The sequence below is a fragment of the Camelus ferus genome, chromosome 9, assembly GCF_009834535.1.
Source record: "Camelus ferus isolate YT-003-E chromosome 9, BCGSAC_Cfer_1.0, whole genome shotgun sequence".
Lineage (NCBI taxonomy): Eukaryota > Metazoa > Chordata > Mammalia > Artiodactyla > Camelidae > Camelus > Camelus ferus.
In genome coordinates this window covers 17,167,293-17,190,669 of record NC_045704.1, presented here as the reverse complement: position 1 = coordinate 17,190,669, position 23,377 = coordinate 17,167,293, and the positions used below count along the sequence as shown (strand labels likewise).

Below are 23,377 nucleotides of genomic sequence, written 5' to 3'. Positions count from 1 at the left end.
CTGATCATTGCTGATTTCCTGTTCCCCGAATTCTCAGGCTCCATCCATTCCTCCCAGCTGTAGAGAACAGTCTTAACACTGCCCTACGCGCTGGCCTTCATCCTTAAGCCCTGCCTTCCTCTCTCCTGGCAACCCCCCAGTGCCCCTTGGGAGCACATTTGTTCAGACTTTGGTCACCCCCACGCATCCTGACTCCACCTCCGGAACCCCCTGCCCTGGAGGTGGAGGTGGGGGTACCTCCGGAGGGGCCACCGTGTCCCTAGGACAGCTGCAGTCTGGGGATGGGGGTGCTCCCGAGTGCATTCTCTCTGGTCACTTCCTCCCCAGCTGGGATTGGGGCTATATGGAAGGACAAGACCCCATCCCCGGAGGAGCGGAGAACACAGCCGCCTCCCCATTTCCGATACTGGGAAATGCTTCCCACTCATTCCACCGCACCCCTGGACAGCTGCTCCCATTCAGGCTCAGGGTTGGGGGTGCCAGGTAAGGCCAGGCTGGGAAATGTGGTCTTGATCATCCTCCAAGGTCTTGACCTGGCCCCTCAGCAGAAAAGATTCCGCCTCCTCCCAAAAGGTTCATACGTCCTCCTTAGAAATGTTTCTGACACCCATCAGAAGGTACCCCCCCAAATCCTTTTACAGGCTTCCAAAGAAAGTCTGGACTCCCGCAATGGGCGGGAGAGGAGGAGGGGCGGCACGTCGCGGGTCCTGAGGACATAAGTTATCCGCAGATTTGGAGCCTCAGAGAAGGGTCATGACCCCTAGGACCCCATCCCACCTCTGCCCCCTCCTTCCTCCGCCCCCTACTCCCCACCCCCGTCGCGCGGCCCCTTTAAGCCCAGAGCCGGCCGGTCCTCAGTGGCTGAGAGCCGGCGAGTGTGTGTGTGAGTGTGCGGGGAGGGGGCGGGCGCAGTGTCTCCATGGCGACGCGGCGGTGACGTCGCCGGCCGGGGGGCGTGGGCGTCCCGGCCCCGGAGTGCGATATTAACCCGGGAGGCGGCGGCGGGGAGGGGAGAGGCTCTGAGAGGCGAGGCCGGGTGAATCGGCGAGGGCGGCCCGACGGGCGCGGGACGGGACGGGGCAGCGCGGGCGCCGGGAGCTGCGGCCCGGAGTCGGGGCGCCTCGCCCGGGGCCCCACAGCATGAAGACCCCGGCGGACACAGGTGGGGGCGGGGGCAGCACGTGTGGGGGAGACTTGTTGCCCTGGGAAACCAGGCGGAGAAACTTTGGGGGGGCTGAAGGGTTCCGGGGGAGCCCGAGTGATCCCCAGTTCCGGGGGACCCCCCCAAGCACTCGAGACCTGTTGCTTCTTGCGGCGCGAGCAGGGGTGCTGCATGGGACCCCCAATTCCTGGCTCTGGGCATAGTGCTGTGGGTGCTTCGAGTCCTGGTCCTCTCCCTGCTTGGATCCCAAAAGCTGGGCTCTTCCCTACTCCTGGGATCACGGGGGTGGCGGGGTTCCTCCCCGCCGCTCTGTCACGTTGCACTCTGGGGGCCGGGACGTGTGCGGGGTGTTGGGGGGGCCTGTCCACAGGCCCCGCTATTCCTGATTCCGCGCTGCGCGGTCTGGCCCGTGACCTTCACCGCGATGCGTGCCCCGCACCGGCTGAGAAGGGGATACGGGATGGCCTCTAGGAGGAGGGCGTGAGTGGGAAGCCCGGGACTCGGGGTCCGGGCTGCGCCGCCCCTCCCCCGCCCGTCTCCGCCTGCTCCTCGCTCCCCCGCCCGCGCCGAGTCGCAAAGTTCCAAAGCGCAGCCCGAACGTTCGAAAAAGGAACTTTTTGTTTCCGACCTTAGAACGCGCGGCTTTAAGGTGGCTCCGGAGAGACCTGGGACCCCTACTCCCGCGTCGCCCGGGGCCGGGGGTCGAGGAGGGTGGGGAAGGTGGGGGACGTGGAGGCTTTCCCCTGGCCACCGGCCCCCCCCCCCGTCATCCAGCTCTTCTCTTTCAACCGGCCGTCTCTTCCCTCCGCCACCTCTTCCCCGCCAACTTGCTCCTCCTTAAGGGGCCTAGGTTCCCCTCCCCCCCGTCAGTCGGCGGGCGGGGGGCAGCAGGATTAACCCCCCTCCCACTCGGACTTTCCCCCCTCCCCTCCCCCGCCGCCCCCGGGCTCTAGCGGGCTGGACTTTGCGCCCCAGCGCGCTGGGGGAGGGGTCCCAGCCGCCCCCTGCCCGTCTACCCCGTCGGAATCCGGCCCGGGGCGGGGACGGGGGAGGGGGAAGGGGGCCGGGCGCCGCTGTTCAAACTTGTTTCCTTCCCCCGGCGGCGGCGGTGGCGGCCGCCGCGGCTAGGGCTTCTGTGTGCGGGTGTGTGCCCCGACCGGCCCACCCACCCCGGCCCCCCCTCGTTCGGCGGGTGGGGGCGGCTCTTAAAGGGCTCCGGCGCCTGGGGAGTGGGGCCGAGGAGGCTGGGTGTGGGGCAGGGGTTCGGAGTGCAGTAGGGTCAGTCACGTGCGTCCCACATACTCTGGCTCCCAAAGGCTCCACGGCCGCTGGGCCTTGGGGGCAGCAGGAGCCTCCCCTCGCCCGAGGAGGGGGCCGAAATACCCAGACAACCCCGCCTCGTCTTCCCTCCCTGCTACGGGCCTTCGCCTGTTGGGACCGGCTGGGCCGCTCCCCTAACCCAGTCTTGGGGCCGCGCGGTGTGTGGGATCTCTGGATGGGGGAAGGGGCGGGGGCCTGGTCTGGCCTCCCCATCGGTCCGTCAGTCCATCTGCCTCCTGGCTGGCCGCTGCGCGCCCCTCCGATCCTCCATCCCGGCCTCTCTCTCCTGTGCCGCGGCTGTTTCCCACTTCCTGTTTTCTTCCCGGCTCTGGCGCCACTGAGGGCTGCCTGGAGTGGGGGAGGTGGTGGGGCCCCCCCAGGAGGCCGGCTTGTTCTTCCTCTACCACCACCCCTCCCTTCCGACTCCCATAGTCCCTTTAAAAAAAGTTGGGGCAGTCATGTGAATTTGGGGGGTGCCGAAGAGTTCTGCACACACACACCCAGGTTTCCACAGTCTGGGAGATTCCCTACCCCGCCTCTGGGACCCAGGTGTGCCTTCTGGGACCCCGCCATCCCAGCCCTTCCTGTCTGCTGCCTCATCTCCACCCTGTCTCGCAATGTCTTCAATTCCTCTCTCAGTGTCGGCTGCTCTATCTCTGCCTTACTGTCCCCTCATGCTCCAGAGGTCCTGAACCCCCAAGCTTTCTTGGTGTAGGCCCGGTGGTTCCCTGTTTTAAGCACGTGGACCCATACAACACACACACACACATGCTCCCCTTGCCCGTGCCTGGCTCCTGGCTCCAAAGCCTGGGGAACAGAGCCCCATTGAGACACCCTGACGTCACCCCCCATCTTCCTTCTCCCCCCAAAGCTGGGAACAGGCCCTCATGTATGCCGTGTCTGATGAGGAAAGCTCGTGTTGGGGTGGGCTGGGAGTGGGGACGGTCCTTGCCACGAGTGGGAACCAACCGTCCTGGCCTGCTCTGGGAAGGGTGTTGTTCAGGGAGGGGGGCTTAACAAGGGGGCCTGGGACAGCCCCCGGAATGCAGCTTGAGGCCTTTCCAGAGACCCCCACCTCCCTTCCGAGTTCCCTTTGTGTTGCATGTAGTCTCTCTCACTCCTTCTCTTCTGCAAAGTTTATTTTTAGCCTTCTGCTCCCCCGCTCCCAGGACTGTCGCTGCATACACGTTGCCTGGTTACCGGGACAAGGAGGCTGGGGCTGGTGGGCTGGGAAGGGTGGCTTTAATTTTGGGGGGAGTGTGGAAATCAGTATACCCCCAACCCCAGAGTGATGTCTCAGGGGCTCTCCCACCCCCTTGTCTGAGCCAGATTGGAGCTTAGGTTGGGGGAGCATGGAGCTTGGTGCCTTGAAGGGAGCTAGGAGCTTTTTGGAGGGGGGTTGGAGGGTACATGGAGCGGGTGGTCTCTGGATTCCCAAGGCCCTCTGGGCCCTGAACAAGACCCTGGGACCTGGTTCTTTAAAAGGATGAAGATAATGAGGTGTACACCTGGATTCCCAAGAGAGGGATGGGGCTGTGGATGCTGGGGTCCATGGGAGGTGTTACCAGGGACTGTCATTTCTGAATGGAGCTGGGGATGCTGGTACAGGACCCTGGGTCTGTGACCAGCTGGAGGTCATATCCCTGGAGCCCAGAGGGGCTGGTTTGAAGCTGGGATTTCTCAGTGGGGCGGGGACCAGGTGGGGAATGCTGGCCATCCCAGTCTACCCAAGGCCAGGGGTCAGGGAGCTGGGTCCCTGTGGGGGTTAGAGTCAGTTCTGGTGTACAGGGTGTAGTCCCTGTGGGAACAGGAACTGCCGATCCCATGTCCCCATGGGGAAGGATCCCCTGTTGGATTCCAGACTTGGGTGGAGTCTTTGGGGGAGGTTCCACGTTGCCCCAGGCCTGGTTGGTACCTGCTTGTGCTGGGGCTTGAGCCAGGGCCAGGGGAGGGAGGCTGACCCTTGCAGCCTGACTGGGACTTGGGAACCCGCCCATCCCTAGCTAGCCACCTTGGCCTTCTCCCTCTGGTGGCACCAGGGCCCCTGCCCTGCCTCCCCCTCCTTCTCTTCCTCCCTTTCCCTCCTCCCACCCCTCCATTACCGGCTGCCTAGTGCTGAATTATTGATGGCCTCTGATTACCCGGGGGTTTGGGAAATGACAACAACCGCAGCCCCCCATTCTCCCCTCCCAGGCTGCCCACCCCCTCCAGGGACCAGCCAGCCCACCACCAACCTCTACCCAAGGTTAATGCTGGGGGCGGGTAGGTAGGTGGGCAGAGAAGAAGCTGAGGATGAGAAGGCAGAAGGGGGGAAAAGGCTGCAGCGAGCAGTGCCTGTTCAGTCTTGAGGCCTGGACTGAGGTCCTCCAGCCAGGTTTGGTCCATGGGCCCGTGTCTGGGGAGGGCAGTGGAGCACAGAGGGTCCAGGGCTTGATGGGGGGGGGCTCTTTCAGACAGTCTGGGTTTCACTCTCCAGGGAAGACAGAAGCCTCTGTGTGTGCAAGCGCTGACCTCATCGTCAACCAGCCACCCCACCCCTCCTGGTCCTTTTAAGAAAAAAAAAAATCCTTCTCTCAGGTCCTAGGGTGGGAGTAAGGGCTCCGGTAGGTCTTGGGAGGGAGACAGCATATGTTTCTAGGAGGGTACCAGAGGAGATGGAGGGGCGTGGTATGACTCCCTGAATGAGAGTGGGGGTGGGCTGGGGGGGCTCGCCCCAACCCGTCTGGCCACGTGTGCCCCTTCCTGCCCCTCCCCCACTGGCAGCCCTGCCCGCCGGCCTGGCTTGGTGCCTGGCCCCCTGGCACTGGCCCCGGGACCCGCCGCCGACGGTTTCCTGTTTCTCCCGGTGTCGCTGGAGCAGGCTCCAGCTTCCCCTCCCCCCAGCTCCTGTCTAGCCCCCTCACACTCAGACAGACACACACTGTCTCGTCTCCCTCTAACCAGGCCCTGACTTGGCTAAGGGGAGACGGATTTCCCCATGTTGAGGGTGGGGTAGGAGGTGGACCTTGGGATGGGCCCCAGGGGCCCAGACTTGGCGTCCTGACCCAGGGCCGCGCCCCTGCCTCCTGTCCCCAGGGTTTGCCTTCCCGGATTGGGCCTACAAGCCGGAATCGTCCCCTGGCTCGAGGCAGATCCAGCTGTGGCACTTTATTCTGGAGCTGCTGCGAAAGGAGGAGTACCAGGGTGTCATCGCCTGGCAGGGAGACTACGGGGAGTTTGTCATCAAGGACCCGGACGAGGTGGCTCGGCTCTGGGGTGTCCGCAAGTGCAAGCCCCAGATGAATTATGACAAGCTGAGCCGGGCCCTGCGGTGAGGAGGGCAGAGGCCCCTGGGCAGAGATGGACAGCCCCGCACTGGTTGGGAGCCCTGACCCATGGGAGCAGGCTTTGGGTTAGACCCCTGGCTCTGCCAAATCTCACCTGCATGACCTTAGGCAAGACCAAGCCTTCTCTAAGCCCCTTTGTCACACAGTGGTGTTCTGAGGAGAGTATAGTCACTGATGTGGTCTCTAGTCTGGCCCCAGAACTGAGGAGAGAGCTGGTCCCCACCTTCTGGGCCCTCGATTTCTCTGGTGTGGCCCATGTATCTTGGTCGCCTTTTGTGAACAGCACTAACATGTCAAGGTATAGGGTCTAGACTTGGGTCCTATGTGATCGACCATCCAATGGTGTTCGTCTGTCTACAGCTATTATTACAACAAACGCATTCTGCACAAGACCAAGGGGAAACGGTTCACCTACAAGTTCAACTTCAACAAACTGGTGCTGGTTAATTACCCTTTCATTGATGTGGGGTTGGCTGGTGAGTATAGGCGCTGGTGGGCGTGGCCTCAGAGGGAGACAGGGTCTGTCTGAATATTCAGGCTAGGCCAGGGGCCTTGACACTATATCTCCCCTCTTTTGCCAGGGGGTGCAGTGCCCCAGAGCGCCCCGCCAGTGCCATCAGGCGGCAGCCACTTCCGCTTCCCTCCCTCAACGCCCTCCGAGGTGCTCTCCCCCACCGAGGACCCCCGCTCACCACCAGCCTGCTCTTCATCTTCATCCTCCCTTTTCTCGGCTGTGGTCGCCCGACGCTTGGGACGAGGCTCTGTCAGTGACTGTAGCGATGGCACGTCAGAGCTGGAAGAGCCACTGGGAGAGGACCCCCGGGCCCGACCACCTGGCCCTCTGGAGCTGGGTGCCTTCCGTGGGCCCCCACTGGCCCGCCTGCCCCATGACCCTGGCGTCTTCCGTGTCTACCCCCGGTCCCGGGGTGGCCCTGAGCCTCTTAGCCCTTTCCCTGTGTCGCCTCTAGCCGGGCCTGGCTCCCTGCTACCCCCTCAGCTCTCACCGGCTCTGCCCATGACACCCACCCACCTGGCCTACACTCCCTCACCCACGCTGAGCCCTATGTATCCCAGTGGTGGCGGGGGCCCCAGCGGCTCTGGGGGAGGCTCCCACTTCTCCTTCAGCCCTGAGGACATGAAACGGTACCTGCAGGCCCACACCCAAAGCGTCTACAACTACCACCTCAGCCCCCGCGCCTTCCTGCACTACCCTGGGCTGGTGGTGCCCCAGCCTCAGCGCCCTGACAAGTGCCCGCTACCGCCCATGGCACCTGAGACCCCACCAGTCCCTTCCTCAGCCTCGTCCTCTTCTTCCTCCTCTTCCTCTCCATTCAAGTTTAAGCTCCAGCCGCCCCCGCTGGGACGCCGGCAGCGGGCAGCTGGGGAGAAGGCTCCTGCGGGCCCTGACAAGAGCAGTGGCATTGCTGTTGGTGGTGGTGGCAGCGCGGGCGGGCTGGCTGAGGGGGCTGGGGCCCTGGCCCCTCCACCACCGCCGCCGCAGATCAAGGTGGAGCCTATCTCGGAAGGTGAATCGGAGGAGGTGGAGGTGACTGACATCAGCGATGAGGATGAGGAAGACGGGGAGGTATTCAAGACTCCTCGTGCCCCACCTGCGCCCCCAAAGCCCGACCCCGGCGAGGCACCCGGGGCAGCCCAGTGCATGCCCCTCAAGCTGCGCTTTAAACGGCGCTGGAGTGAAGACTGTCGCCTAGAGGGGGGTGGGGGCCCCACTGGGGGCCTCGAGGATGAGGGTGAGGACAAGAAGGTTCGAGGGGAGGGGCCTGGGGAGGCTGGGGGGCCCCTCACCCCAAGGCGGGTGAGCTCCGACCTCCAGCACGCTACAGCCCAGCTCTCTCTGGAGCATCGAGATTCCTGAGGGCTGTGGACAGGGGACCCCGTTCCCCCCACCCCCCATGCTTCTTTTGCTGCCTTAACCCCCCCATGCCCTGGAGGTGAGGGCAGCTTTCTAGTCTCTTCCCTGCCTCCTCCCTTTTCCCTCCCCCATGTTTTGTATAAAACTTTTAATTTCTTTTTTTTTTTTTAATGGTGTGGGTGGGTGGGTGCCCAGGGCTGGGGGCTGTCCCCTGTCTCCATGGGTTACTAAGCTCCGGGCAAAGTGGTGGTGGGGGGAGGGAGGGGGAACTTAAGGGGGCCACCTCCATTCTGGGGAATTTATATTTGAACTGAGGTTCTGGCCTCAAAGCCCAGGAACTTTTTTATTACAATCGTTTAGGAAGTAAAGCCTTGTCTCCCTCCCTGTTCTCTGCCTCCTGTACCTCTCTCCACCCCCCGGCCATCCTCAGCCCCAGTCCTGCCTTCCCTGCCCCTCCAGGGGCCATGAGTGCCTGGATTTCTCATACCCTACAGGGTTGCAGCAGGGGAGGGAGGGACATTTTAATGATGAACCAAAAATTCCGTGTTGGGGAGGGTGGGGGGCAGAGGAGGGTGAGGGGTGCCGCCCATAGGCCACAAATCTCTACAAGTGCCTGCTATCCCTCTCCTCCCCACCCCAGCACCGGTCCAAACCCTTCACCCCCAGCTGCTCCTAGGACTAGCCCTTAGGCAGGCGGGTGGGGAGGGGGTGCCCTGAAACCAAACTGGAAGCCCCCTCTGCCTCTCAGCTGGGGCCCCTGGGGTGGGGGTCTATGGTCAAGCCTTATTCTGTATTGGGGATGGAGGGTGGTGGGGAGGGAATCTGGGGGCTGCTGGAGAATGTATTCAAAACAATAAAACTTTGGACCTTTGGATGCAGTGACCTGTCCTGGGTGCTGGGTGCAGCCACCACAGGGCCACAGCCTTTGCTTGGTTCTTAAGGACAGGGGCCTGGACTGGACCCCACCCCCCAACTGTGGGTTTATTGCCAGAGGGCCTAACCCCATCTAAATGGGTTAAATCTAGGCCTGGGAAATGAATTCCTGACTTTGGGGGGGCACTTAACTCCCCATACCTGGTGATGAAGGTCCTAGGCATACTCTGGCCCTCTTGACTGCACCCATCTTAAATGGGGGATCAGCTCATCCTTGGGTGCACTTAGGACTAAAACACCACAGCATTGCCCTTGCTCTTCGGCCTTAAAATGCCTTTCCTCTCCGAATTCCTATCCATGCCTCCAGGCTCTGGTGGAGGACTGGAGTTCCTTTGCATTACCTCTAGCGTCCTCCCACACATCACTCTCCTTAAGGGCCCTTCTGAGTTAATCTGGGAGCCTTTTGGCAACAGGCCTGCAGTATGTCTTGAATGTAGAACCTTGCAAAGTACCTTAGTGATCTTCTATCAAACCATTGGAACACACTCCACCAGCAAGGTGGGGGCAAGTGGCTGACTTAAATGACTTGCCCAAGGCCTTAGGTCCAGCCAGGACTATAAATGAGGTCAGTCTCTGAAGCCTATGTTCTTCCAACAACTAAGTTTTCCTAAAGCCAGGATGATTGGATCAAGACCAGGACCTCAAGGTCATAGGATCCAAAAAGTGAGGCCATAGATCTAGAAGCCCAAGTTAGAGAACTTGAATCAGAGATGAAAGAATCAGGAGGAGGAATCCAAGCTGGAGGTGCCCTTAGAGACAGCATGATCCCTTTGGTGCAGGTGAGGTGCCTGAGGCCCAGAGAGGGGAAGGGGTTTCCCCAAGGCCACACAGGTGCTAAGAGATGGAGTGGGAACTGAGGGCTCAGGGCCTGTTGGACTGGCCTCACTGAAACTCACCCTGAGGGGGAAGGAACTGGCAACTCCACTTCATCCTCATTTCATGCTGCCCAGGGTGGGTGGTCCCAAATGATGTCTGTTGGCGGTGAAGAGAAGAGCCAGGGCTGGGGTACTGGCAGAAAACAGGCTCCTGTGGCAGCCTGCGGGCAACTGCTCCCTCTCCTGGGTGATGTAAGTCACTCCCTGGGGTGGGGGCCACTGGGCTATTTCTGGAAGTTGGGATGAGGCATGTCTCCTGGCAACACAGATGCAGCTGAGTTGGTGGTGGTGGTGTGATGGAGAAAGGGGGATGTCATCACTTTGTGGAGGAGGGAAGCCCCTGATTAGTAGTCTCAGCCCCTGATTCTAGAGCCTTCAAAGCACCTCTAAGCCAGGTCAAATATGGATTCAAAAGTGCTCAGCTCCAGAACTGCTTTCAGGTCAGACCACAGCCCAGCCAGACTTACTGCGGCAAATTCTGGCTAAGTAGATGTCACAGGTGGCATTTGGTCTTGAAAACTCCAGCGGCTTCTCTAATCTTTAATGACCCATCCAAATCTATTCAGTATTTGCAAGACCATACCCTTGCTCTTTCCCACATCCTCTGGGATCTCTGATTCCAAGTAGAAAGTCCAAATCTCATGACACTTCAGTTAATGCATCCCATCGGAGACCCTCTTCATACCTATAACCCCTAGCATCCCTACAGACTCCCAAAGCTCCTTCCGGACGCATTTCAAGCATCCCTCACCTCTTCAGGTCCCTCAGAGATCCCCTCAGTCACCAGTAGTTTTTCGGTCTTCTACAGACCTTTTATAGGCACCCCAAGTCTTCTCTGACTTCACTGGTTCCCAGTAAGACCACTTCACCTAGTCATGGACTCCCCTGAGCACCCACTTACAACCCGCTCTAACACCCCTCAACGACGTTCTCGGCTCGTATAGGCATTCAGGTAAGTTTCCCTCAGACTGACGCCTCAGACTCCCACGGACCCCAGTCCCCTCTGGCGGTTGCCCACGCGCAGCCCCCTGCGCATGTCCCACGGGTTCTGGCCGTTAAATAACTGCCGCAGTTCGACCCTGCTCGCCAGCCCTTGTAGGTCGTCTTGGTCCAGTTTAGGATTCCCCAGGCTTTGGGGCTTGATTCAGATTTTTGCCTTTGGACTCCGAGCCGCCGTCAGGGGGCAGCCGGCACTGTTTGGCTGAGAAATTACTACAACTCCCAGAAGCACCCGCTCTAGGCTGTGCGCGATATAGCCTCATTCATTGAGAATGGAGCGGAAGTGTGCCTGCGCTGTGCCTTCTGGTTAATGTAGTTCGAGAAGGCTTTAGCGCTACTGTCAGCCCGGCTCCATGGAGTCTGTGTCGGCTGGGAATTGCGGTCAGCTACAGACCGAGTGGCCCAGACTTTTTTCAGGCTTCAGAAAGGGCAGAACAGTGAGTGTGATCACAGGGTCTGATTAAAGTGAAGTCTAGAGACTCCATTTCCCATCATTCCACGAGGTAGGGGGAGCTGCGAGTGATTTCATTCCGGTTCCAAGTATTTCCGGGACGGACGGACGGACACGCACGCACGCACGCACGCGCGCGCACGAACTCTGTTTCCCAGCGCGCTTTGAGGCTCCCGTCCTTCCGGGTATTAATCGGTAAATGGGGAGACATAATGCGTGCACAAAAACCTGAGGCTACTTCTAGCAGCCGGCTTTTCTTTTTGGCCTTCCGGGATCCTGTAGTTTAGAAAGCGTAAGAACGTAAAAACCTGAATAGGGGTTCAAGACAGTCCTGAGAAACCGCCGGAAACTTTGTTTCCCAAATTGTTTGCGGGAAGGGTTTTTTCTCCTGGATTTGTGGACACTTGGAGCTTAGAGTGTTTGGACTCCATTTTCCAGCAGCCCCTGATCGACTTCGGCTCTTTTCTTGGGACCTGGGGGCGGGACAAGAAGCACTGAAACATTCTTCAGTTTCCCCTAGGCGACTACCGTCTTTCACCTTTCGCTCACACTCTCCCGAAGGTACCCATTAGACTACACTTCCCGGCAAGCCTCTGCAGCCTCCTCTCACAAAGGGTCAGGATCCGGTCTGGACTAGTCCCCAGCATGCTTCAGGATCCTTAGTAGACCCTTCTCCCTCAGTCAGTGGGAAGGCTGCCTTGAACTCCATTTCCCAGAAGACAAAAGGGCTTGATGTAATACCTTCTCTGAGGCCTTGGTGCTGACTACATTTCCCAGTAAGAACTACAGCCTAGCGTACAACGGAGGGGGACTGCTATACCTACTCCATTTCCTAGCCTATCTCCTGAACTGCAGTATCCACTTGGGGCTTAGGAAATCACATAGGACTCCATTTCCCGGCGTGCTTTGGGAGTCGCTTTACACCTGCAATGCGGTGAGGGCGTGGCGGCGACTCCATTTCCCGGCTTGCCTCACGGCCCGATATCTGTGGGTCCGTCAGTGTGGACTCAATTTCCCAGAGTGCATCTGGCGCCGGTCGGCAAACAACCAGTAGCCTAAGTGAGGGACTGGACTCCGTGTCCCAGAATGCATCAGGCCTACACTGCTCACTGATGGAGTGGCTGCGAGTTTATTTCTGAGGTACACCGAGGAACGACCGGTTGCCGCAACAGAGTGAGTGTGAGACTGTAACTCTGCTTCCGAAAGTGCTTCAGAGTCCGTGGTCTGCACAGTCGGCCAACTTACTGCCCAGTATTCTATTTCCCGACGTGCAGCGCGACCTAGCATCCTGTCTACTCTGAGGTATTTGCGGACTCCATTTCCCGGCGTGCCAAGCAGCTCTCTGAGAGGGCGGAGAGCGGCTACGGCGGCAAGAAGGGAAGGCGGACTGCATCTCCCAGCGTGCCTCGCGGCGGGCGCTGGGCCGGAGCCGGAGCCCGAGCGGCGCGGCCTGGAAGAGGCCGGAGCCCGGGGGAGGCGGCGGCGGCGGCAGAGGCGGGGGCAGCCCGGGCAGCCCGAGCCCCGCGGCCTGGGCCTGCGCTCGGCGCCATGAGCGGTGGCGCGCCTTCAGGGGGCGGCCCCGGGGGCTCGGGCCGGGCGCGGACCAGCTCGTTCGCGGAGCCAGGCGGCGGAGGCGGCGGCGGCGGCGGCCCCGGGGGCTCGGCCTCCGGCCCAGGCGGCAGCGGCGGCGGGAAGGCGTCAGTCGGAGCCATGGGCGGGGGCGTGGTGGCCCCGAGCTCCGGGGGTGGCCCCAGCGGCAGCGGCGGAGGAGGCAGTAGCGGCCCCGGTGCGGGCACCAGCTTCCCGCCGCCGGGAGTGAAGCTGGGCCGTGAGTATTAACGGCGCCCGTGGCGGGTGGAGATCGGGGGTCCCTGAAGCCTTTCAGACGTCAATCAAGTTCTTCTTTACTCTCGGAGAGAGGCTCGAGGTCACTGTGCCTACTTAAACTGGGATCTGAGCTTTACCCCTCCCAGAGAAAGGAATGGGGGTTACCATCACTTGGAGTTTGGGATTAGAATTAGTAACCCTCTAAGAGACAGGGGTCACAGTTTCCTGTTTTTCGAGTACTAAAGTCTTGGGTCCTTGAGCCTTCAAAACAGGGATCTGATGTTGCCATCCATTAGAGAACAGAATTAGGGGGTCATTATCGCTCGCAAATGGGACTCAAGGGTTATTGTTCCCCAAGACAACAAGAATAAGATCGCCACAGAAGGGGAATCTGAATTTGCTCCTCTTTAGAGCATGGGGATTTGGAGTGAATATCACTTAGAAGCAAAGGTTAGGATTTGCTGTGTCCCAGAGAACAGGGGCAGGCCTTTCTATACCTGGTACCCAGTCATCTTCTGTTTTAAAACGCTAGGCCTAGTATCATTACCTGTTCATAATATGTAGAATTGTACCCTCAATGGTGGAAATTAATGCTTGCTACTTCTTAGAAATACGGACACATTGGAAGTCAGCATACCTTTCAGAGCAAGTCCATAGTCACTCTTAATCAAAAAAGATTAGTGGGTCTTCTTTCACAAGAAATGGAATAGGGGGAGAGGGTCACAGTTCTTCTCTATAGAATAGGGATGTGAGATTATACCCATTTCATTATTCTGAGATATGATGTGATCTGGAAAAATAGCTATGCAGGATCACCTTCCTCCAGAAGAAGGTGTCACTGGCTCCTCAAAATGGATTTGATTCATCGGTGACATGCAGGATCACCTTCCTCCAGAAGAAGGTGTCACTGGCTCCTCAAAATGGATTTGATTCATCGGTGACCTTGTTGAGGGGAGGAACCTTTCATCAGTTCCCCAAAGAAAAGGGGTCACTATCCCCCAAGAATGTCACCAAATTTTGCTGCCATTCAGAGAATGGACTTGGGAATTACAGCTTTCCTTCAAAGGACTGAGGCTGGGATAGCCCCCTGATGATAGATGTCAGGTTCACCAGTCTCACTATAGTGCTCATCCTTTAGAGACCACTCATATGCAGGAAGGGTTCTGGGGCTCTGTACTACAGGTAACAGATGAGGTCACATCAATGCCTCCTTCTAGCCCCAAAGTACTTGGTTAAGAGCTAATTGCCCCCAAAAAGTGAGAGTCAGAGCACTAGCACTCATTATGGGAGGAGTCATTCATTTCTGTCACCAGAAACCAGTGGTGAAGTTACCAGTTCCACTTAGGGAGGACTTTGACATCACTATCCCCCGAGCCGTGAGAAAGGTTAGTGATTTCTTAAAGTAGAAGTACCTCAGGGTTACTGCTATCAGGTGGAAGAGGTTAGGTTAGGCTATCCACAGAGGAAGGGCCAGAGGGCTGTTAGTGCACAGTGGATGGATTCAACATCTGGGAGTGTCCGTGCCTCCTCAGATCAAGAGGGACCAGTGAATGCTGCTTACTGGAAGTGGAAATTGGGGGTTATCAAGCCTTGAACATCAAGAGGTTTCATGTGTCAGTATCCTCCCATATGGGAGGAGATGGCAGGATTTAGGGTTCCATGAAGGAAAGGAGGGAAAGGGCACTAGGAGGCATTCATCTTTAAAGATGGGGAAAGGACAAAGAACCCCCTCAATGAGCTTTCTGCAGAGATTTCCCTCCCTCTCACAGCCCTAGGCTGGGGTGGTGGCCAGAGGGGGAAAGGTCAGTAGATCCTGTGTTCCCTTTGTTCCCCAGGTGACAGCGGGAAGGTGACCACAGTGGTAGCCACTCTAGGCCAAGGCCCGGAACGCTCCCAGGAGGTGGCTTACACAGACATCAAAGTGATTGGCAATGGCTCATTTGGGGTCGTGTACCAGGCACGACTGGCAGACACCAGGGAATTGGTGGCCATCAAGAAGGTTCTCCAGGACAAGAGGTTCAAGGTAGCTTGTGGGGAACAGGTACAAGGAGGTTTGACTGCACATAACTGGTGAGAGAACTCCAGCAGGAGTGCTGGACTTGGGCTTCTACAGGGGATCTGAACATGGGCCAGAGAAGAAGGGAGTGAGTTGTGTGAAAGATGGGAATGTGTATTCCAGGAGAGCCCAAAGCTGACTTTTATTGCACTTTTGTTCTTTGTAACTGCTTTATAGGCAAGTTTAACTTACACAAAGATTCTCTGAGGATAGGTACTGTAGTCATTCCCATTCTAAGTAAGCAGAAACTGGAAACTGAGACTCAGATAAAAGAATTGCCCAAGGTCAAGACGAGAATCTGATTCCCAGGCCCTTCATCTTAATCACTAAGTTACACCCTGCCCAGAGGAGAAAGGAGGCTGATGGGCCTGATGAGTATTTTCGAAGGTCAAGCTCTGCCCCAGGGGTTTGGCAAGGGCAGGGTGAAATCCTGACTATGCTGCATGTGCTTTGGTATGGGGCTCTGTCCCCCTTTCCTCATTCATATAGAGGTGCCCTGTGAACTAGCAGAGGCCCAGGGAAATGGAAGAAGATAGCAGAGGTGGAAGCTGATGGATAATCGGTGTTTGAAGGACTGGAAGTCTGCATCCTAGGCTAGTCTGGATGTAGGAGAACTGGGCTGAAGGGATCTAGGTCAGAGCCTGGGGCTCAGCAGTGAGAACTCTCAGGGGCAGGAGAAGCTCCAGGATGCTGGTCAGAATTTGAATATAGTTAAGTCCCAGAAGTGAGTGGGATCTAACTATAGGGAATTCTGAGGCCCCTGAGGGGAACAGAGCATAGGGTAGAATGCTGAGGCTAGGTCTTCTGGAAGAGGTTGAGGCTGATCCCCTTTGGGAAGATGAGGATTAGAAGCCTGGAGACTGGGACTCAGGATTCAAGCCAGAGTCCAAGGGTCCAGATGCCTCCAGTGAAAGCAATAGGGAGGTGTGGGGACCAGTGTAAACTGGATGGCCACTATCTGTCTGCTGTTGCATGTGCCATGCAGGGAGATGGGCCTCATGTGGCCACATCATCTAATTTTTCAAGAGAAGCTGGAAAGCTTAGATTTACACGTGAAGTCATTTGATTTCCAAATGTCAGCAAAAAATCAAACACTTTTTAAAAGTAGGCTGAAGAAAGCACATACAAGTGGTCTAGGTTAGCCCAGAGGCCTCCAGCTTCTGTGTGAGGGGAGTGGGTTGGGGGTGAGGAATTGGGGGCTGCCCCAGGGGGCCTTGGATCTGGGACACAGGGAGTGGCTGCTTGGCTCTGTTGGCAGGAACAGTGAGCAGGGCTGTGGTGAGGGGTGCTGGGGGGGGAGGCAGGGAGAGTTGGTTGTTTTCTGAAGCTCTTTCCCTTTGCCCCCAAGAACCGAGAGCTGCAGATTATGCGTAAGCTGGACCACTGCAATATCGTGAGGCTGAGATACTTTTTCTACTCCAGTGGGGAGAAGGTGAGAGCTCGGTGTGTAGGGAAGTCCTCCACCTTGACTCCATTTGTTTGCCTGCCTGCCTTTCTCATGACTCAGTCCCTTCCCCTATTTTTCCCCACAAACCTCTCCCTCCTTGCTTGCTCTTTTCTCACAATACCTCACACCCCTCCTTTGCAGAAAGATGAGCTTTATCTAAATCTGGTGCTGGAATATGTGCCTGAGACAGTGTACCGGGTGGCCCGTCATTTTACCAAGGCCAAGCTGACCATCCCTATCATCTACGTCAAGGTAGGCAGGCAGGCAGGCTGCTGGAGTCCAGGCCCTACTGCCTCTGTGGGTACCCTCATCTCCAAGTTTACGTTGGTCTCTGGAGGCCTCATGGTCCCTGCCCTTGTCTCTATACCCCAGAGATGAAGCTCGCGAAACGCAAGGCAGCCCAACTAGAGGCCAGGGGCTCAACCAGGGACTGGGGAGGCTGCAAGGTACCTGAAAGCCCAGTGGCACCAGTGGTGCTGATGGAGTTAGCTCAGAATTGAGATAGGGACTGAGAATGCGGGGTGGGGGGTGGGTGGCGATGCTGAGGTTAGTCCCGGCCTCTGGAGCCTTGGCTGAGGAGGGTGGGAAGGAGGCAGGATTGGAGGGAAGTTAGTGTCCACATAGCCAGGAAAGCATGAGTCTTCATTTGTCACCTGTGCAGGCTCATTCCCCAGTGCCTGGTGCTGTGCCCTGTATATTACTACCCCTACGGAAGTGTTTAAGTAAACTAATGAGTGAATGAGCCTAGGGATGCTGTGGAGAACAGAGGCTGGAGCTGCCAGCTGCACTGGGAGAAGGAGGGTGCATTGCTGGAGGTTGCCTGTGCCCGGTTCTTCCTCCTGCTGGCTTTAAGCATCCCAGGCCTAGGTGAGCCATGGGACTCTCCCAGTAGTTGGTGCTGTGGGACCTTACCTCCTGGGAGGGTCTTGTCTGGTTTGTTGAATATGTCCTGTGGCTGTCTGGGTATCAGGCCCAACACTGAGCAGTTCCAGAGGCCCAGTTGACTGAGACCCAGGTCTTGCTCCTAAAGAGTTCTCAGTTTAGCAGGATAGACAGGTATCACAAGAACTATAAAAGTACTGCCATACTAGAAGGATCACAGGGAATTCTGGAAACAGAGGTGGCCCCCAGCCCTGCCTGCTTTGTGGGTGAGAAGGATCCAGGAATGCTTCTGGAAGGAGACCAGGCACAGGGCAAGAAAGTGAATTCTCTTGCCAAGGGCAGTGAGAACAGAGGAAGAGGGGGCCCAGGAAGCAGGCCTGAGCAGTTATTATGTGCCAGCTACTGGTCAAGGCCCTGGGGGATGCGCCAGCGATGGAAACACAAAGATCCCTGCTCTTTTGGCACTTCCATCCTAGTCAGTAGGAAGGAGAGTGGCAGGAAAACCCAGCCGGAGGAGGGCTGGCGCGTGAATGGTTTTGACTGACGGATGAAAGAGGCTGAGCCCTTCCTGTAGCCAGTGGTTTTGGTGAGGGGGAAGCTGAGTGCCTGGCTCCCTAGCCTGCTTTAAAATGGCCTCCCTGAAGTATTTGTCTTATTCATCAGGCCTCTGCTGAAATGTGTGATTGAAGCAGTGGTTTCCCAAGTATGGAACAGCACCAGCACTAGGAAGCTTGTCGCAAATGCCTTGAGAACCACTGATCAGAAACTCTGGGAGTGGGGCCCAGCAGCCCCTGTTTTGACAAGGCCTCCCAGTGATTCTGGTGCTCACTAAAGTGAGAACCAAGAGGCAGCAGAAGCGTTTTCCATTCAGGGAGAGTGGGCCTGGAAGGGCTCTTCAGGCTGAGATGGTGGAGCGGTGGCATGCTGTGTGGGAGAGCTGGGCTGGAGTTGTGCTGTCCCCTGCCTGCTCCAGGTGTACATGTACCAGCTCTTCCGGAGCTTGGCCTACATCCACTCCCAGGGTGTGTGTCACCGCGACATCAAGCCCCAGAACCTGCTGGTGGACCCCGACACAGCTGTCCTCAAGCTCTGCGATTTTGGCAGGTAGGCCTGACCTGGGGTGTGCTGGGTGGCCGAGGGGGTGAGGAGGGATCCTGATCCTTGGCTTGTGTTCACCCCTGCCCATCTCTTCCCACAGTGCAAAGCAGTTGGTCCGGGGGGAGCCCAATGTCTCCTACATCTGTTCTCGCTACTACCGGGCCCCAGAGCTGATCTTCGGAGCCACTGATTATACCTCATCCATCGGTCAGACTTGAGGGAGGTTGGGGTGGGAATGGGAGTCATGGCAGTTTTTGAGTTCTTTCTGTGTATGTCTGCCAGGGTCTGGGATAAAAGCTCCACATCTGTTCTTTTATCCAGTCCTCACATATTTAGGAAGGTGATGCTGTTGTACATGCGTTTTACAGTTGAGCAGTCTAAGGCTTAGAGTGGTGAGGCCACCTGCCCACAATTAAACTGCTGGGACTGGGCAGGGCTGGGCTCTGAAAGCTGACCTGACTCCAGAGTCCATACCAGCTCTGGAACCTCCCAGTCAGCACTCTCTTCTCAGTCAGGAGGAGGGGCTGCCAGTGACCTTCAGGGAATCGGGAGGTGAGGCTTTGCCACCATGAGGGGTGTGACCTGCTCACAGGGCCTGTGCCCTTCCCTGTTGCTGGGGATGACAGTGCCAACTTCCAGGCCTGAAGAGAGGGTGTGAAAGGGTTTGGAAAAGAACATTCATCGGTACTTCAAGGAAACCTCACTCCCTAGGTGTGAACTTGTGCTGTGGGGTCAAGGTACAGACCAGGGAGGGGTGACTACTGGGCTGCAGCTGTTTCTGAGGGTGGGATAGAGGCCAGAAATGAGTAAGGCAGCCCAGGTCTTAATGCTTTACCTTCCTAGGTCCCAAGGAACACAGGCACCTGTTCTAGGCCTGTGGATCTGTCCTCTGAGGTTAGAAGCAGAGAAAAGGCTTATTGGGGTCACAGAGTGGACAGAGACAATGGAATCATCTAGATTGGAGAGTGCAGCACAGTCAGGCAGACCTCCAGGTTCCAGGTCAGGTCCTATGTTCCTAAGCTATATGTGACCTTGAGCAAGGCATGTCCTCTCTGAGCGGAGAAAATGGGGCTCCCTGGCACCTCAGGATGACCATGAAGGATAGAAACGTCTGTAAGCAGATAGGCATGGTAACTCTGACTCTCCTCCATTCCTCTTCAGATGTGTGGTCAGCTGGCTGTGTACTGGCCGAGCTCCTCCTGGGCCAGCCCATCTTCCCTGGGGATAGTGGAGTAGACCAGCTGGTGGAGATCATCAAGGTGAGGGCAGGGCCAGGGTGGTCAGGGACGTGGCTAAGGGCTAAGGGCCTTGGCTCAGACCCCTCCCTTTCATTACAGGTGCTGGGAACACCAACCCGAGAACAGATCCGAGAAATGAACCCCAATTACACGGAGTTCAAGTTCCCCCAGATTAAAGCTCACCCCTGGACAAAGGTGGGGCAGGGGTAGGGGCTCAGGCAGCATGACTGAGGTCCCTATTGGAGGCCAACTGGTCTCAGGACCTGGCTACAGAGTCATGGCTCAGTAGCGGGTCGGTACCTTTCAAAGTTCATGGAATTTCCCATACTCTAAAAATTGAGGACCCACAGTAGATTCAAGAGTCTCATTTTTCTGGTGGGGAAACAGGCTCACAGCAGGGCCCAGTCATAGGGCCTGAGCCCTATGAGTGAGCGAGTTGCTCACTGACACAAACTGACCTCCCTTGAGTGGTTGTGCCTCAGTTTCCTCATAGGGGAAGTGGGTTTGTGGGAGGCGGGCAGTCACGTTTGCTGCAGGCACTGCAGAAGAAAGGTACAGGTACACCACTGCACAGGACGTCTCACCCTCGTGACCTCTGTCCCCCCACACCCCAAGGTTTTCAAATCCCGAACGCCACCCGAGGCCATTGCGCTCTGCTCTAGCCTGCTGGAGTACACACCGTCCTCAAGGCTCTCCCCGCTGGAAGCCTGCGCCCACAGCTTCTTTGATGAACTGCGAAGTCCCGGAACCCAGCTCCCCAACAACCGCCCGCTTCCTCCTCTCTTCAATTTCAGTCCTGGCGGTGAGGGCACAGCCTGGGATCCTGGGAGTTGGAGGGGCAGCCAAAGATTGTGAAAAGCTTGGTGTTGAAGACAGGAGTGGGGAGCTGAGGGTGGGCTACAAAGCAGGCCTGGGACTCAGGAAAGGCCTCCTGATTCAGGGAGACCCGAACCTGCTTCGCTCTGCGATCTGTGCTAGGCTCTTTGTAGGTTTTCATTTAAAGCATTCAGTGGCTACATGTGTCCACAAACAACTGGCCTTGCCCAGAGCTGGGTCCCTATTTGGTGTCCCTTTCTAACCTCATCTGGGCCTCCAGAAGCCCTGCCCCCTGACTGGGCATGTCCATTCCTGTCTCTAGAACTCACCATCCAACCATCTCTCAACGCCATTCTCATCCCTCCTCACTTGAGGTCCCCAGCGGGCACTGCCTCCCTCACTCCATCCTCACAAGGTAAGTCTCGGACCATCTGCCATTTCTCAGTGTGGGGGCGGGGGGTGGGGCAGGCCTGTTCTCAAAGCCCCTCAGTTTCCTGCAGGTATTCGAAAATTGTTGACATTCTGACAGAAAGCGTTATTTTACATGTGAATGGCCACCTTTATAAGGCATTATTGGCCTCTATTTGTGTTTAAATGCAAACTGGAAAACGAAAGACGTATGTTTGGCTTACACAAACAAAGTTAAATATGTTGCTCACATTTAAAAATTGGGGCCATTTTATGTACAAATCCAGATTTCCTGTTTCGCTTGAAGAAAATCAGACTGGGCAGCAGTGGGCCTGCCTCTCCTCAGGGCAGTACTGTTAGCTGGAGCTGAGTTCCAGCTGCCCCCTGTTCTGTGGGGCCTGGCTCTCTGGTGAGTCCCTCAATGACCAACCTGCCTTTGGCACTTGAGTTTGCAACCCTAGACCTAAAGTGACAGTGTTCAGTTTCTAATGTAGCATCTCACACCAACTTCCTACTCTTGGGGGTGAGGGGACTAAAAGGCAAAGGATAACTGTCTGCTCCTTCTTCCCCACCTCAGCTTTAAGTGAGGCTCAGACCGGCCCGGACTGGCAGTCGACTGATGCCACAGCTCCCCTCACTAACTCTTCCTGAAGGCCCCACCGACTACCCTTCCATCTGGGAGCCCCAAGTAGGGGCTGGGAACGGGGTAGGGGGGCCATAGCCCAACAAGCTCCTGCCCTGACAGGCTGGGCCCCTAGACTAGAGGGCAGAGGTAAATGAGTCCCCATCCCCACCTCCAGTCCCTCCCTCACCAGCCTTACCCCTGTGGTGGGCTTTTTAAGAGGATTTTAACTGGTTGTGGGGAGGGTAGAGAAGGAAGGACAAGGGGTTGGGGGCATGAGGACCTCCTACCCCCTCGCCTCCCCCCCCACACCTCCACCTTCTCCAACCCCCCTCCCCTCTTGTGTCCCTTGTAAATAGAACCAGACCAGCCCCTCTTCTCCTCTTCCCTTCCCTGGCCCCCGGGTGTAAATAGATTGTTATAATTTTTTTCTTAAAGAAAATGTCGATTCACACCGTCCAACCTGGTCCCTTCCCCTCCTACAGCTGTGTCCCCCCTCTCCTGTCCTCTGCCCCTAAGGCCTCCTCCCTCCTCACCCAACCCTGGAGGGCAGGGGCAGTGGGGGAGCTCCTGATGTCTTAGTTTTCACAGTAAGGTTTGCCTGTGTACAGACCTCCGTTCAATAAATTATTGGCATGAAAACCTGCTTCCTGTCTGGCCACCTGTTTTCAGAGAGGTGAGGGATGTGCCTGAGGGGCCTGTCCTGGGACAGGAGTGGGCTGATCTCCTGATAAGGGAGCAGGGTAGAGTGACCCTGGCTCAGGTGCTCAAGCTTCCTGCATTTCAGCTCCTCATGTGTCACGATGAGCTGGGTCTGGCTTATCCACTCAAGGGCCTGGGAGGACCCTGCCCCCCCAGACCCAGCACAGATCATCTGCTTCCACTTAGGGAGGGAAGCACTGTCGTTCCTTGGTGACTGGTGAGAATTGGCCATTAGATAGGTCAAGGCCACAGAGTGTAAAGTCAAGGTTTGAACAAGAGGGTCCCTGTCTCAGCCTGAGCTATTGGCCGCTTTAGGGGGACACAGGATGATGGGGGGGGCACTCAGGCCGGAACAATCTGGGTGTAGACTCTTGGTGGACATGGATGGGGCAGAGTTGCTGTCCCCAAACCCTAACAGGTTGTCCCACCGCCATGACTTCTGCCAGGTCTGGCTCTATCCTCTCCCTCCTGGACCAACTCCAGCTTCCCCCTTGTCCCACCCCAATGCCAGGGAGCCCTAATCCCCACTTGTGAGCCTCTCCCGTCACTGCCCCAGCTTCTTAGGCGAGCTTTCAAGGCCTTCCCAGGTCTAGGTCTCCCTCCTTCCCTGCCTCATCGCCTCTCTGCCCAGCTTCCCTCCTAGGCAGCCCAGCTGCAGCCATGTTCTGCTGCACCTGTCTGAGCACCTTGGTCTGCAGAACCCTGGGAGGAGCCTGTCTGACGGACCTGCCATAAATCATCTGCTTCTAGTTAGAGAGGGAAAGATTGTTACCCCGAGTAACCTTTGAAAAGGTTGGGGATTCCCTCTTGCTCCCAAGAACTTTGATCTTTCCAGGCCCCATTAAACCCCAGCTGCTCTGTGACAAGTGATTCGCTTTTCTTCCAGTCACAGTGACTCCTCTGAGCCCGACTCCTGCACTCGTTTCAGGTCACAATCACTCAACAGCACTGATTACAGATACGGGCTGAAAAGACCACCTGGATGCCAATCTCCGCTGACGCCTCCGCCTAGCTATGAGAACTTGGGCAAGTTTCTGTCCCTATTTTCTTATTTGGGGTGACACTGAGATCACCTCACAGGCCTGCTGGGATCATAATACATGTATAGTAGTGCTAACTGCGGTGCCTGCCACGGCTAGGCAGTCAAATGTTTGCTGTTATTGTGGCTGTCAATAACTGGACTATCTCCAAGTATACCAAGAACTCCCCTCTTTGCAGTGCTGCCTGCCTGGAATATTTTCTTCCTCTTCCACTAGCAGATTTCTACTTTTTCTTCAAGGATTACCGCCTCTAGGAAGTCTGACTCCTGATCTACCACAGAGGTTTGGTCTCTGCTGTGGGA

The 23,377-nt window shown here is 57.2% G+C and overlaps 2 protein-coding genes across 6 annotated transcripts; both read left to right on the top strand.

Annotated features, from left to right (window-relative positions):
* The first annotated feature begins 994 nt into the window (after nucleotides 1-994).
* On the top strand, nucleotides 995-8,559 carry ERF (ETS2 repressor factor). The gene is made up of 4 exons (XM_032485964.1): nucleotides 995-1,162; nucleotides 5,558-5,792; nucleotides 6,169-6,284; nucleotides 6,390-8,559. Exons 1-4 carry the CDS (start codon nucleotides 1,141-1,143, stop codon nucleotides 7,682-7,684), a joined length of 1,668 nt encoding a protein of 555 aa, XP_032341855.1. The 5' UTR covers nucleotides 995-1,140; the 3' UTR covers nucleotides 7,685-8,559.
* A 3,775-nt stretch (nucleotides 8,560-12,334) lies between these two features.
* On the top strand, nucleotides 12,335-23,252 carry GSK3A (glycogen synthase kinase 3 alpha). 5 transcript variants are annotated; one of them, XM_032485947.1, is made up of 12 exons: nucleotides 12,335-12,767; nucleotides 14,602-14,807; nucleotides 16,171-16,254; nucleotides 16,411-16,521; nucleotides 18,125-18,255; nucleotides 18,350-18,456; nucleotides 19,411-19,508; nucleotides 19,587-19,682; nucleotides 20,103-20,289; nucleotides 20,626-20,718; nucleotides 20,999-21,120; nucleotides 22,964-23,252. In XM_032485947.1, the coding sequence occupies exons 1-11, from the start codon at nucleotides 12,488-12,490 to the stop codon at nucleotides 21,079-21,081; spliced, it is 1,476 nt and encodes a 491-aa protein (XP_032341838.1). In that variant the 5' UTR covers nucleotides 12,335-12,487; the 3' UTR covers nucleotides 21,082-21,120; nucleotides 22,964-23,252. The 5 variants fall into 5 exon arrangements, with proteins under 5 accessions (XP_032341838.1, XP_032341843.1, XP_032341840.1 ...); XM_032485952.1 differs by lacking the exon at nucleotides 20,999-21,120 and having other exon boundaries at nucleotides 12,336-12,767; XM_032485949.1 differs by lacking the exon at nucleotides 22,964-23,252 and having other exon boundaries at nucleotides 12,337-12,767; nucleotides 14,602-14,789; nucleotides 20,999-21,241.
* The last annotated feature ends 125 nt before the right edge of the window (nucleotides 23,253-23,377 follow it).

What these genes read in the sequence shown, in the direction of transcription:
- ERF (XM_032485964.1), top strand. Translation starts at nt 1,141, where the DNA reads ATGAAGACCCCGGCGGACACAG. An exon ending in GAAGACCCCGGCGGACACAG is followed by an intron (nt 1,163 to 5,557) that starts GTGGGGGCGGGG and finishes TCCTGTCCCCAG; the next exon opens with GGTTTGCCTTCCCGGATTGG. An exon ending in CATTGATGTGGGGTTGGCTG is followed by an intron (nt 6,285 to 6,389) that starts GTGAGTATAGGC and finishes CTCTTTTGCCAG; the next exon opens with GGGGTGCAGTGCCCCAGAGC.
- GSK3A (XM_032485947.1), top strand. Translation starts at nt 12,488, where the DNA reads ATGAGCGGTGGCGCGCCTTCAGGGGGCGGCCCCGGGGGCTCGGGCCGG. An exon ending in GCCGGGAGTGAAGCTGGGCC is followed by an intron (nt 12,768 to 14,601) that starts GTGAGTATTAAC and finishes TTTGTTCCCCAG; the next exon opens with GTGACAGCGGGAAGGTGACC. An exon ending in AGGTAGCTTGTGGGGAACAG is followed by an intron (nt 14,808 to 16,170) that starts GTACAAGGAGGT and finishes TTTGCCCCCAAG; the next exon opens with AACCGAGAGCTGCAGATTAT.